The sequence below is a fragment of the Strix uralensis genome, chromosome 7 (assembly GCF_047716275.1).
Source record: "Strix uralensis isolate ZFMK-TIS-50842 chromosome 7, bStrUra1, whole genome shotgun sequence".
NCBI lineage: Eukaryota > Metazoa > Chordata > Aves > Strigiformes > Strigidae > Strix > Strix uralensis.
In genome coordinates, this window is record NC_133978.1 from 6,026,871 (window position 1) to 6,041,712 (window position 14,842).

Sequence of the window (14,842 nt, forward strand, 5' to 3'; positions counted from 1 at the left end):
CAGACCATCTCAGGCAAAAACTAGTTCTAGACCATAAAAATCATAATCTGATATACTTCAGATAAATTCACATAGAGCACAATGACAAGACAACAAACAGAAAAAACCAACAAACAGAAAAAACCAACAAACAGAAAAAACCAACAAACAGAAAAAACCAACAAACAGAAAAAAACCAACAAACAGAAAAAAAACAACAAACAGAAAAAAAACAACAAACAGAAAAAAAACAACAAACAGAAAAAAAACCAACAAACAGAAAAAAAACCAACAAACAGAAAAAAAACCAACAAACAGAAAAAAAACCAACAAACAGAAAAAAAACAACAAACAGAAAAAAAACAACAAACAGAAAAACTTTTCCTCCTGGGTTTGAATTTAAGTAGAGAATTTAAACCTGTCAGTTGCAATACCAAAAATGCTCAATTCTGCTGTGCTTTGCAGGCCCAAGAACACCAGGCAAAATTTCCTCCCGTTTCCTAATGGCAAAGCACTGATCATTGTGCAGCAGCTAAGGAAGCGCCTGGTACACTTCCTCACATTAAAGGAAGCAACGCTAACACAGCTCCATGTGAAAGGTACAGGCAAAAGTTAGCAAAAAGACTTACCGACACAGTCACAAGTTGGCAATTCAGATTGTCCTTTTTTTGTAGGTGTATCTATTAAATTTTTTGTAGGGGTATCAAGAAACTTCATTGGTGATTCAAGGAAACTGCTGAGCGTGTTTTTTGCTGGAGAACACCCTGAGTCGCCTGTGCTCTGTGGGTGGTCAGTACCCAAACTGGTTGATGTCAGAACAGTCACTTCGCCCGCACACTCCATATTCCTGAGAGCTTCAACAGAACCTGGTACCTGGGCCCCACCACAGGCAACAGGCAGCACCTGCGACTTCGGATCAACTTGTTGCTCGACAGCACCCTGCTGAATACAGGCTTTGTCTTCGCCATGCATTTCGTTAGCTCTCAGGTTAGACTGATTAAAAGTTTGAGGCAAAGGATGCGTTTGACTGACATTTGCTGTTTGCTGTACCTGAGAATTACGTTTTTCTGTAAACATCTGTAGGTTTTCACTTGGTCTGTTCAATAAGGATGCTGTTTTCAACTGTGAAACAGCCAGAGGATTACGGGAGGACAGGTTGCTATACTGGTTACGTGCAACAACTTCATTTTTCAGTGGATCAATGCCTAGTGGGTCACCGAAGCCTGCAGTTTTCATTTGCTCATTCACCACTTCACAGCCAAATAACCTGTCTTTTTTTTTCTCTTGTGGTACCTCAGGTAAACACCTATGGAATTTTATCTGCGTTTGCGGGAGAAATAATCTAGTTTTTTCTTGTGACGCTAAAGTATTTTGATTCACGGCTCTCTGTACTTTGGTTCTTGGAGATTTTTTTTCAGACGGAGCTATTCTGGAGTCCTGTGGCATGGTTTGACCAAGCTTGTGCAGTTTTGATGATATCCAAATGTCCTGTAACTCGCTATGCTGGCATGACAACAGCTCTAGCTGGTTTTGATTATTTTGTTGATAGCGTGCTTCTTGAGGCTTCTTTTTGTGCCTTGGTTTCCATGGTACAGCATTTCCTTTTTTATTTGTTGGTTGTTTTTGCTTTAACAGTAAGGAACTATAATTATGCCTAAAAAATACAGATTCTTTTTTCTGCAACACATCTTGGTTATATTTTGGCTGCCTCTCGTGTGATATTAGATTAAGCAGTGATGCCTTTATGTCATTCTTCTGCTTTGGATTTGTCTGGTTTGATTCAATTAGCGCTGCAAGTTGAGTTAGTTGTGTAGCTACATCCTCTTCATCCTGGCTGTGAATTCCTCCTTCTTTAATCAAAGAACTAGCTTCCAAGTTCAAATCATTACACGTTGGCTTTTGCTCTAACTGGCCAAGAGTTTCCAAGCTGTTACTCGTTTGCTGGACATTACATGAAGCATTGCAATACCGTGCAAGGGTGACTGGATCATGAGTGTAACTCTTCTTGGTAGCATATCCTGAAAACGATTTTGCGTTAGATGTTAAGTCAGATAAAGTTTTGGTATCTCTTGAGGATAACTGTAGTTTATACATCTCACCCGCCAGATTGGCAGGTTTATCATGCAATTCAGAAACTGAACTTTGGCCATTGTATAACACTGCTTTATTAGGGAGCTGCTTCTGTGAGTGAGCGCAGTGAGCCAGGAGCTGCTGCTCATTCTGTAAGTAAGTGTCTTTGATTTCTTTTAATGCAGAAGATGTGAAAGAGGATGAAATGTCCCTTTTATAACTATGGAGCGAGTTGGAAGTTCTTTCTTCTGTACATTCAGTACTTTCAGTTTTAGCTGGTGAAGTTGTTTCTAAAGGGGCTTCGGATAACTGCGTTAAAGCTTCAATAGCTACAACCTGCTCTACAGTTAAATTTCTGGTTTTAATCAGGGACAAGAAAGTCGGCTGGAGTGAAGAATCCTCATGCTGTGTCTCTACCTTAGGTACTTTAAAACCATCCTTCCCTACATGCACTTCCTCTTCAGGCAGTGGAGGACAACACAAGCTTTCTTGCAGATCCGAAATGGAACCCGTCAGCAAAACTGACTTATCAGAACCCTCAAAGATGCTGCAAGTGCAGTTTTCCGCTTTCATTAAAACATTTCCTTGCTTTTCTGGGTGAACGCAGCCAACGCCAGTTGTCAGAGTGTGTACTATGTTATTCAGATTGGTACCCTTCGTCCATTGCATATGGGAGTTGTTTGTCAAATCCGTCCTTTCCTCTATGGATACTTTTTTCAGCGAAGCAACTGCTTCCGGTGGTGAATAATGTAGGGTTTTTATGCCATTTTTGATGGTCTGTGCAAATGATTTTTTTGGCTCAGCTAACTGACTGGGAGAGACTGCTCTTTCACTGTCTTCAGCGTTTTTCAAGTGTTCGTTGCCTGTCACAGTTCCATGGATATCTCCGTTAACATGGACACCAAAAGATGGCTTCTCATTATGTGCCCACTTCTCTGCTTCTAAGCCTGTCATTCTTTCCTTCTCCTTAGACTGCACATTTTCAATGGGTACTGCTTGGTTTGTTTTCACCCTGTATTTTTCACCATGACCACATATACTGCATTCCATGAGTTCTGGTCTGCGGCCATTTACTGGTTTGTTTTCTAAATTTGCCTATAAAATAATAATAAAAAAAATGTTTTAACGGCAGTTCAAAAACATTAAAAAGAAGAAGCATAAGATTTACAGAAATTAAACCCTACTTTGACAGATATGAGGAATATCCTAATTAAGCACAGGCACAGAGATTGGAAAAAAACCTGGGAAGTCACGAAAAACCCTGAAGCCTAAAGACCCTATCCATATTTATAGCTATTTTTTCCCACTGTTGGTGGGGGCAGAGGAAGAAAGTGTGTGCATGTGGCGGTGGTGGGAAACTAAAGAAATGAATGAACAGATAAAGGACGTTAGCATTTAGAATCAGATCTAAGGATTCAATTTTTAATGAATTTGCATAAGCAGATAAAAGTCTCCCTTGAGTTCAAAGCAGGACTGAAACCTAAAGGCTTGTACCACAGAAAGTTTAGTAGCAATTTGGTATAATTATACCGATTTGGCTAGAGCAATAAACTGACACTTGATTGGACACTCTAGCAAGAGTGGCTGGTTTTCAGTCTTAGTTTAAAGTCCTTAAAAAAAATGACGAAACCTAAGCTGAAATGAATAGTAAGACAATTAACGTTAGCTCACCTGAAAGTTACCCTCTAAACACTGTGTTTAGCTTCTGTATTTAGATGGTAACTTCCAGGTTTCTGAACAGTCTTTCATGTAAGCTACTCAACAGTTTTTTAGTAAACTTCAGTATTTGGTTAAACATGTTCTTCATCTTCACTGATATTACACAATTCATGTGGTTGAGGCAATGTCAAAATCTAGACAGAGTCAGAATGCTGTGTCCTGGAAAGAATACATATATGGGCCTTGAGAGATGAAGTAAGGAATTACGCAATTTAAGTTTAAAAAAAATGAAGGCATGAACTCAGGCAGAAGCAGCAATAAAGGCAAGAATCCAATTTTTATTACGTTAATCAAATTTTATTTCTATTTATATTAAATTTTATTTTAAAAAATAATTTTAAGTCACAATAGACACTGATGGTACTTAATCGCATTGTAACATCTAAGATTTATTTAAATAATCTGTAGCCTTAAGCCCTACTTAACAAGAAAACCAGTCCTGCTTTTCCAATCAGATATAAGCAATATAACTGGTTAATTAACCATATGCTGGCAGAGTACATCTTAGCAGTTCCTAGGAAACAGCACCCAATTTAATATAAAACATTCAGTGAAATCAGACATGGTTTTATGGTCATGCCAAATAAAGTGCATGGACTTCTCTGAGAAAATAACTCAGAAGAACAAATGCAAAATAGATTAATGATTAATCATAACCATCAAGATGGAAATGCCAGAATCCCCCAAGCAAAACAAGGCATACGGACCCAGCTCCATCTGGAGCCTACTGTTCACCTCACAACTGATTCCCGATTGATAAAAAACAAAAGCAGGAATCCATAGCATGCCCTAGATATTATGAGAGGCATCATAAATTCTCATGGAAATGTTATGTAAAAACATGTCCAGCACCTATGCAGCTAAGTGAGACCTATAGAAATTACATTAAGAAAGAAAGATACCTTATTTAATGTTTTTTTATTACACACAGACGCTGACTAATGGTCTATGAGCCTGAGCTCCTCTAGATCCTGGTGATTTTCAATCAATGATCCACAGACCCAGGGGATCACTGAGCAATTTCTAAGGGATCCACAAAAGCAGTTAAGCAGCTCTATTGTTAGCAGGAGTAAACACATTACACAGGCCTCCACAACCCTACCAGAAAATATTTTAAGGGTTCACCATGGAAAAGTAAAACCCCACAATTTTATAACTGTGCAAAAGCTGAATTTCAATTACTTTAACTTCAGAAAGAACTAGGATATGACATTGCAGTTTTTTCTTCAGCAAAAGTATATCTAAGATCTCTATCAGTCCAAAAGTTGTCCCAACCATGTAAAATTCTTATTAAAATTATTTAATTAGACAATTAGGAGGCTGAGGAGATAGAAACAAATAGATTAAAATAATTCCCCAGCATTTGTACATTTTCAACACAACAACACAATTTTGTATTCTCTTCATTTTTAGAGGGTGTCACTCACTACCAAAAAAAAAAAAAAAAAAAAATCTATTTTTTAGAGGTGGGGGGAAAGAGGAGGATTCACCCATGACCAGCAGAGATGAGAATGAGAGATGACACGGAGTCCACTGACAGCACTCAAAGTGCAAAAGTGCAAAAATCACACTTCCCTCCGAACTATGTTGCTCCTCAATGAAATACTTTCATGTGAACAAAAAGCACTGCTACGCTCAAAAATACTCAGGATATTCCCTGATCTGCTAGTAGTGCACAGATGCAGTGCTGTGTCCCTGTAAGACCTCAGTGATCCCAGCAGTAAAGTGGGATTACTTTTAAAATAAAATTATTCCTCATACATCGTAATTTCCACTAACATTACTGGAAGCTGCCCACATGCAACAAGGAAGAAAAAAGAATCAGATGAATCATATCATTGGCATGATTTGGTTCATATTTTATTTTTCCACACAAAGAATAAATATTATTATAAAATTGGATATATTTTTTTAAATCAAACTCTCTTCCTTTTGAGCACTATGTTGCTTTTTCTCTTTTGTTACTGAACTGCAATGAATCCTAAAAAATACCTTTTTCTTTCCTCTCTTAACCAGACTTTCCAATGGCCTTTTCAGTTTAATATGTGAAGTTATTGTTTCCCAACATAAAAAGAAATGCAGACATACTAGGAGGGGCAGAGTTCATTTGATTCTTCTCCTCAATGTAAGTCTGGCAGATCAAAAGTAATAGCTCAGCAAAAACCTTCTGCAGCTGAACAACCTAGGAGCAATCTATCTTCACGTCCTGAATCAGGACTAAGGAAAAAAAAAAAATAAATGTAGTGAAGACTACAGACAAGGATACCACAATTCCAAGCAATGGTCTTAAAATTCATGGAAGTTAGGCACACAAGTCTGATCTGATTGATTTCTACATCTTTTACACAAGCGTAATGAAAAGCTGAAGAATAAACTGGATCAATAGAAGTAATTTCCTCTCTTCCTCATTAAGGAGAGCACTACTCTATCTGGAGCCATAAACCACTAACAAATCATGCTCCAGCCTAGACTCTGGAGTAGTTGGTGCTATTAGGAAAGGAACCACAGGGTGTCTGCTGTAGCCATTGCTGTATTACTTCAACTTTAACCAGACACTATCTCTTATATACAAATCCACCCCCCACCCCAAAATAATTCACTGTGTGAGCTAATGCTTCCAGCAGACGTGAAAAGCCAGTTACAGCAAATCATTTCACCATTCTGAAAAGGGTCAGACTTTAATATTAACTTTTCTTTTAACACAAGATGCCTCTGAGGAAATGCAAAGAGTTCACCAATTCACAATCAAAATACAATGCTAAAGCTATCCTAAAGACATTTCCACATCTTCTGTACAAGAGAGCAGGCTATAGGTTTATGTCTTGTTTCATACCTCTACAGGTGGTAACAAAACACTGTACTAAAGGACAGTACCAGAAATCATTACTCCCATAAACCAGAAATAACAGATGATGCCCAGATCAACTACTGATAAAATGGCTCTACTAGCAAGTCGTGACAAGTTACACGGTAAGCAATGCCAAGTCCCCCTTACTAGCCCTCCCCAGAGGATTCTGCCCAGATCCCCACAAGAATACAGTACACCAAACAGATCAAAAAATATTTGCACCTCCTAGCTTGTGCTAATAATGAGGATGACCCAAAAGGCAGTTCTTTCAAGGTCACAACATTTATCAACATAAAAGGATGAGCGGGTAAGAAGCACTTGCACTTTGCATCTTTTTTCCACTGCAGTGCAATGGATAAGTTTGGATCCTGCTGCAGCCACGTAGCCAGTCCCACATGCCCTTCCACGTTGGCACAGAGCTGGCAGCTCTGCAGAGCTCAAATACCACAACAGAAGATTTCTTTCAGAAAAACTGTTTGGAAAAAAACCCAAACGTACTTCATCTAACACTTGAACACGGTGGTTTATTCATGTACCAACTGTTGGATGTCACTGCTTCACCAAGGGGTAAGAAAGCACCAGCCAGCTGACCAGCAGCAATTTACTCCTGCTCTCTAGCATCTGCTCCCCAGGACATGCAGGAATTCGGTGAAATCCAGGACCTGCACTGTACAGGACCAACGTACAGGGATAAGGAGGTACAGGACAAGGGACAGGGAGACAAAGAGCACAGGTGTGGAGAAACAGTTGCTTATGTTATTTATGTAGCTGTGCACTGCTTAGAAGAGATGAACATAAGGTGGGATGTTGTGGAAAGTATCGGCCACCTTCTAAGTACTGCCAGGTTTTTTTTGCATTCCAAAATAAATGCAGATACAATAATATATTTAAGGATAAACTTCTATTTAAGACCACACTACTTCACGTTTGACTACCGTAACAGACAACAGCAACGTGCTCTAAGTTGCTGCCCAAGGCTGCAGTCTGAGCAGGGTTTCCGAGCAGGCTCCCAGCAACGGCAGGAGAACAGCTGAGCAGGGGCCAAGCTGCAAGCTGGCGTCTATTCCCATGAACCTGACCAGAGGTGTAAAGCAATAACCACCACAGTTGCGTTAACAACCAGGGATGTGAAACAGTCTCTTGGTGTACCGCGCTTCTAGAGCAGCTCAGGTAAGGCACATTTTCTATAGTCTCCGTGCAGAGAGACAGATTTTTATTGATGTAACACAGTCTGCATATACAAGATGGTTTGGTCCTCAAGAGAACAACATTCGCAGGTGGCACTAAGGGACAGGACAGGTAATAATTCTGCATTTTAGAAGCTACTCCAATCAAAGCAAATAATCTCTACTCCTGGCAAAATGATGTAGCCAAGTTTTAGCAGAGAGGCTGGTTTATACCGAAACTCAGGGGAACAAATGGTTCTGCAAATCCGGAGACAGGGACCCAAGCTGGGACATGAGGTAAGAGATCGCTCAGGACACCCGGACTTCCCTGGAGGGATCTCCCTCACTCCCAGCTCCCCCCATCCCCGAGTATCAAATCCACCTAAAACCACCAACTTGAGTATCACAGGAGGTATCATTTCACACCGAATCTTACAACAGCTGGAAAGCCTGCTCTAGATGATGGTGTATTTTTTTTTTTCATATCCATAGCCACAATGGCGAAGAACATTCTCCAAGCTACAGCTTAGCTCTCACCTTCTCAGCTTCATCTCTGATTTATCTACATTTATATCCTCTTTGCTATGTGCTTCAAACACCAGGCAGCTTTCCCAACAGGAAAGTTCCTTATCTTGTCTTTCCATGAGGAATTATCCTTTACATCTTTGTTCTCTTCATTCTCTCTCCTACACTATTACTACAGTCCTCCTGCCCACCTCGTGTAACAACTTCAGCGAGACCACTTACAAGATGATCTACAGTATCAGACCCTAAAGGATGCACTTACTAACAAAATCAAAAACTACAGGATACTAATTCTGGCTCTAAAGGCTTCAAATGGTGATCCCCAGAGAAGTATATTTATTGGATTATTACTCGGAAATAGGCACTCTCTGCCACAAACTCAAATCACCGTTTCTGTCAACCCTGAGCTCTAGGTTGTGAAAGCTACAAACAGGAGCTTAAAAAAACCAGAGTGAGGACACCCCATTCTCCTCCACAGGCACCCAAGAATTGGATGTGTTAAGAAATAAAAAACCCCAAACATTACAGCACTTTTTCTGCCACAGAAGCAAACATAAACAGGCATCTTGCTTGGTGGTTTTTGTTTGGTTTGGTTTGGTTTTTTACTGGTGTTTTGAATTACTCAATCATTTGTCTTCAATATTGAAACTGAGCACTCAAAGAGCCACTGGCAGCTCTGGAAAATATAGCACTCAATTAAGCCACAAAAGAAAAATGATACAATCAGCAGCAATATGTATTCCCTAATACAACTTTCCCCTAATGTGCTTTAACTCAAATGCAGAGATAAAAGACATTCAGTCTTTGAATTTCTCCATCCTAGCTAATGTCTCTTGTGGTCTACCCATCTTCGAAACCATCACCATAGCACTAAGTACTGCCCGGCCCTTAACTTTAAGTGGAGAATCAGCCCAGCATTCATAACAGGGTCTTCAGGGAACAGATCACAGCTACATATAACATTTTTAGCAATGATCTGAAAGAACAGTGAAATTAATACTAGTAGAAAAATAACAGATAATTAAAAGATCAGACATGATGCTTCCTAAGCTAACTGGCAAGCCAGCTGCAAGCACACATTTCAATACAGCTAAAGGTGAAGTTGTGTGTCTAGCAACAGAGACATGGAACTATATTGACAAACTGCAGGTTTCTATCTTAGAAAGCGATGCCTTTAAGAAGGACATTAACATGGTCAATAATCAACTGTCCAGTAACTATAGAAACTCCTGTTGCAACTTTATGGCCAAAAGGGTTAGTGAGATTCTTGGGTGCATAAATAACAATATAATTAAGGAAAGACGGGTTACTTTCTATCCTGTACTTGGCACTTTTGCACCTGCTAGTGGAATAAAGCGTCCAGTTCTGACATACTCAATTCAAGCTAGACATTGATATGCTGGAGAGGGCTTGGAGGACCACAGGAATCACAAAGGATTGAAACATCTTGAAGTGAAAGCCTCAAGTTCACTCTCTACTCACTCTCTGCAATTTACCAAAGAAAAAGAAAATTGAAAAGCCACAAACTGCAGCTAAGTCTATGTGGAAAAGAAAGCTGATAACAGAAGGGTCCTTGTTCTAGCAGACAAAAGTATAACAAGACTCAATGACTTTAAGTTAAGGCCAGAAAAGTCTGGCCTTGAACTATGGTGCACAGTTTTGCAGAGAAAGCGTAAAGAATCTTTTAAGCATCATGTTAGGTGTTTTGATGCACTTTTCATCCATGGGAATTTTCAAATTCAAGTTCTCTGAGCTATTTTAAAAACACGATGCTTAATCCAAATAAATTGATACAGTCTTACGACCTCTCAGCACAAGAAGTGATCACAATGATGTTGCCTGGGTTTACCATATGTGAACCAAACCGATATAAGTTAGTAATTTTCCTTCAATTTCTGTTCAGTAAAGATCTGAACCGCTAAGGTAACAACATAACCTTCCAGTTCCTATAATCTAACCAGGAAGATACTCAGCTCCTTAATTGAGGGCTCAGTTTAAGTGCCTAACCATCTGTTGTACAAGCAATTATATTATTCACAAGTTGCTACATGCCGGTAGCTGCTCTCAGACCAGATCTGCTCAGGACATACACCACCATAAGTTAACAATGCTAACCAGCTCTCACACACAAATACCCTGTTTTCCCCCCACTCTGAAGTATCAGCACTGGTCCCAAATACACACTGCAGCAAGTCTCACACAAGTCTTCTTCAAATTTAAACATCCATGTTATAGGTATGCTCTAGCCTGGTTTTAAAGCTGATGAGGGGCCACAAGACTAAAAGGAATAACTGATACTCTTTAGCAATAGAAAAGTCAGTGACAGGTATGTCAGAGGAACAGCTAACTCATAAAAGAAAGAAAAATAATCATGATGATCACTTAAGCCACCAAGCTACAAGGATGTAGCACTATTCAGGATTTTCCATCTAACATTTTACTTATTCTCATGAGGAAAAAAGCCTAAAAAATGGCAAATAATGTTTCTCTTCTGTCTCAATCAGAGCTAGCACACCCATGGTTTTAAGTAAAGCTCAAAACGAAATTTACACTGTATGTAACTTCCACTTTCTCTTTACAGAAGTACCAACTTTCATTCACATACCTAACAGCAGCAATGTTTTTCTGGAGCAGCATTGCAATACTAGTGCTTGCACTGCAGAATTCAGACAGTTATTATCTGTCACAAAAGTAAATGCTTTACATTTTCAAATACACAGAAATTTTTCTTCTTATTCACAAGTTCAGCATAACCTTTACTTTAGGAAGATTAAACGTAGAGCCAAATTTTACTACAGAGCATCAATTAAATTATAACACAATCCAGACAACACCAACAAAACACCGACTGAGGAATTCACAGTCAAGTGTCAAGACACAAACCACTCGATTTTCAGTCCACAAACCACTCAATTTTAAGTTAGCCTTGAAAAATCCTAATATTCTAAAAGGCTTAATATTAAAGCCGTTAGGACAACAAGGGCAGTCAAATATATTCTATATACTAATTTTATGTAAGTTAATGAAAAGTGATTATTGTTAGTTTCTTATATGTCCTTAAATATCTTTTGTTGATATTGGTTAAGTTTCACGTACTGACATTTAAAAAGAAAACACCTTTATAAGAATGCATGGATTCTTCTTACCTCCCAAACAAAACCCTGTAATTAGGAATTTATTTTAGTAGGAATTAAATCTTTCCATCTCTACATAGGCAAAGCTCCTACTAATGTCAATGGGAAAGTTTGTTGCAGTAGTATCTGTGAAATTAACTTTCTCATACTCAGTAACACTAAATATAAAAACCTTAGTATAACATCACAGAAAGAAAATAAATCACAGAAGTGAAAATCTGCTGCCACTGAAATAAGTCTGGGGTTTCTCACTGGTTTTCTCCCACATCAGTTACTAAAAGCAATAAACAAACTTGCTTAGCAACGTGGTATCAGATTCTAAACAAGGAGTGCCCATTTTCAAAGCATCTTCCTAGATACTACTGTCTATAAACGTATGGACAAACAGCAAACTGACAACAGATTTCTGGAATTTGCAAAGCCATCTCAATTATTTCAATGCCTACATTACATACAGCAAGTACAAGTATTCAGTAAAGCTCATAATTCAGTAGCGAATACAAATGATATCAACAAAACAACATACCTGGAATAGGAAAACAGTGGTTTGTTTTGTAATGCTCAACGGTCATTATGAGCACCTAAACAAGTATAAATATACCTGTGCAACTGATCTTCATCTACACATGTACATTTTCCTTCCTTCCCACAAGCTATGTTACTTTTGCTGGTTATCTTATGAGATTTTTGATCACAAACACATTTTCCACCTTTTTAAGAAGCTCCACCTCTAAATCCACTAAAGTGGAAGACTCAACACTGCACTAAAGCAAACAGTGACAGTGAAGATCTACAAATAAATAGTGATTCAAAACATGCAAAAACCCTCCCCAAACCACTGTAATCACCAGGTTCACTCAGCCTGGCCTTGCTCAACACTTCCCAGCCTCATTGTACCCCTGCCTCCACCATTCCCCGAGAAGAGGAGGAGTGGTGCTATCCTCACAACTGCTCTAATACAGCAACAAATGAGTCAAACCAGAAAACCCTACTCCTCCGCTGTCCTCCTCCCAAAGGACAGTGTCCCTTTCTTCCCTCAACATTTTGGGGAGCTGGGTTGTGGGGGAAAAGAGTAGCATGATGGTGCTGCTGAGGAAGCAGCACGGGGGTCCTGAGAAGGAGGTGGTGTGGAGAGGGAGCAGCACTGAAGTAAGGGAGCTCTGCAGGAACAGCGGGGGCAAGGGAAGGAGAGCGTCTCTGCATCCTATCCAGCTCGCTCTGCACCACAGGAAAAAGTCCACAAGGGACAGGCATCAACTCCCCCAGAAACTGGCTGAAAAAACTAAGGATTAGAAAATTACTAGAGTAAGATTAATAATTTACAGACCATTTACAAAGGCCTTCTTTGTCAGGACTCCATTCAAAAAATGTCTACATACATGAGTAGTCTTAGCAGTACTGTACAAACAAAATATGGGCGTGCTTCATATGTGTGCATGAGTGCAATCATGTGGAAGTGCTAGAAAGGCTGCACGTGGAAGCGTGGTACTAAATTACAACCATCACCACGCCTGCTCACATCAAGTGAGGTGCATGAGCCTATCAAGAGCAAAAAAAAATTTAACCCCCATTTAGACAGATACACATCCAGCTTGAAAAAAGGCCAAAATTAGAAGAACACTTCTTTCAAAACATTACACCTAGATTTTTTTTAAACTAATAGCCAAATGACTTATTTATCTTATTTTTTTAAAACAAAAGTTTTAAAACTAATCTGTGTAGGCCACTCACATAACAAAAGTAAGCTCTCCCTATCAAAAAAAGGGAGCAAAAAGGCACATAAGAAATAGGCAGACACTTTCAACCAGTACTCAAAGCAATTTTAATTGGTATTTACTGAAGGAATACGTTCCAAGGTGATAACATCCCTTTAAAAACCACAAAGAGTAAGATAAGTATTTTCTGGACAACATCCTTTCCAACTTGTATTACACCATTCTGTCTTCCTCCTCTGTAAAATTCCACTGCAGTGCAATTCCATCCATTGACTTGCTCATATCTTATTTTAAAGGTGAAAAAAAGCAGTAAAATCTAATTTCTTCCAGGTAAATATTCTGGCAGATATTTTGCACTAAAAACATACACCCGAATTTAGAATAAATCTTCAAAATCAGTTCAATCCATGCTCACTCAAAGCATTATCATGAATATTAGCCTTTCCTATTACTTTCCTTAACTCTTATTAGCACATATATGAGCTTGACCAAAAAAATGTACTTTTAATTTCTTTCAGCAGCAAAAATAAAACTGTATTGTAAAAGGGGCAACAGCAGGTCTGCCAAACCAACTTTCCATTTTAAAGTTGTTTTTGATAAAAAAGACTATGCTTTGTATGCGTGAAGGAGAAAAATTAAGAGTGCTCAAGTATATATTTCTAGCTTTGATGGAAATGAAACTTTTACTGGTTCCTAATATGATGTTTATAAACAAACCAAAAGTTCTAGATACTGAGTCATCTCTGGCTTTTGGCTTGGCTTAAACTGAACGGATTTTACAGAGTTTAGCAGGCATCATTCACACTTTCCTGGCGCACACGATTACCATTATAGTGTTTATGCATAAACACACAAACAGAATCAGTCAGAGAACAAAGAATGTGCATGCAGTTATAATACTCACTTAGCACTGCATATATTATTCTGGATCTCTCCCACAGTCTCTTCCCTTTTTTTTGGTCTTTTTTTTGTGTTCTTTTTTTTTTTTTTTTTTTAATCTCCATCAACACAGCAAACACCTGCAGCCATCCAAATGGTAGCCTTGGCTCCACAGAACATAGTAGAAAGACCACGGACTGCTCTTCATCCGTTGTATCTTGATCTGTGTGAGGTTTCCTTACTCGTGCCACTGCTGCCTATACTCAAAAAGTGTAGGTTTCCCTGACAATATGATGCCACGTTCGACTGTTCCATTCTTCTGAGCTCTGTGTTAATAAACTTGCACATGACTGCAAACATTCCCCCACTGTTGAGGAGAGGTGCACTGCACTGCCCAAACTGAGTGAGAACACTGCTAAGTGGCTAAAAGGAAAATTATAGTAAGTGAAGCAGGGTGTATAATATGCCTTTTGAAATGCAGGCAAACTAATTTTTAAGTATGAAACCCTTCTATATAGACTTTCCATTATCAGGAATAAAATTAAAGAAGTATCTGCTTAACTGGGGAAAACAGACAATACAAATGGTAAGAAAAACCATGAGTATATTCCTTCCTTAGTATCCATTACCATGAACTCACAAAGACTCTTTCTTCAATAAGTATTTGCTTGCTAGACGTGATGAATATTTCAGATGTTCTTTCAAAATAAACATGGAGAACCTAATACAGTATTTATGGCACACAAGAATTTCCTAAATGACTCCTCCAATAAGCAGAAAGGAGCATTAACACACAAGTGTGGAAAA

The 14,842-nt window shown here is 38.8% G+C and overlaps 1 protein-coding gene across 2 annotated transcripts in view; it reads right to left on the reverse strand.

Annotated features, from left to right (window-relative positions):
- The window catches only part of TET1 (tet methylcytosine dioxygenase 1), an 88,891-nt gene that overhangs the window by 44,802 nt on the left and 29,247 nt on the right, over positions 1-14,842 (reverse strand). For both annotated transcript variants that reach the window (XM_074874266.1, XM_074874267.1), the window contains one exon: positions 609-3,144. In XM_074874266.1, the coding sequence (XP_074730367.1) occupies positions 609-3,144 (2,536 nt within the window). The remainder of the gene's footprint in view (positions 1-608; positions 3,145-14,842) is intronic.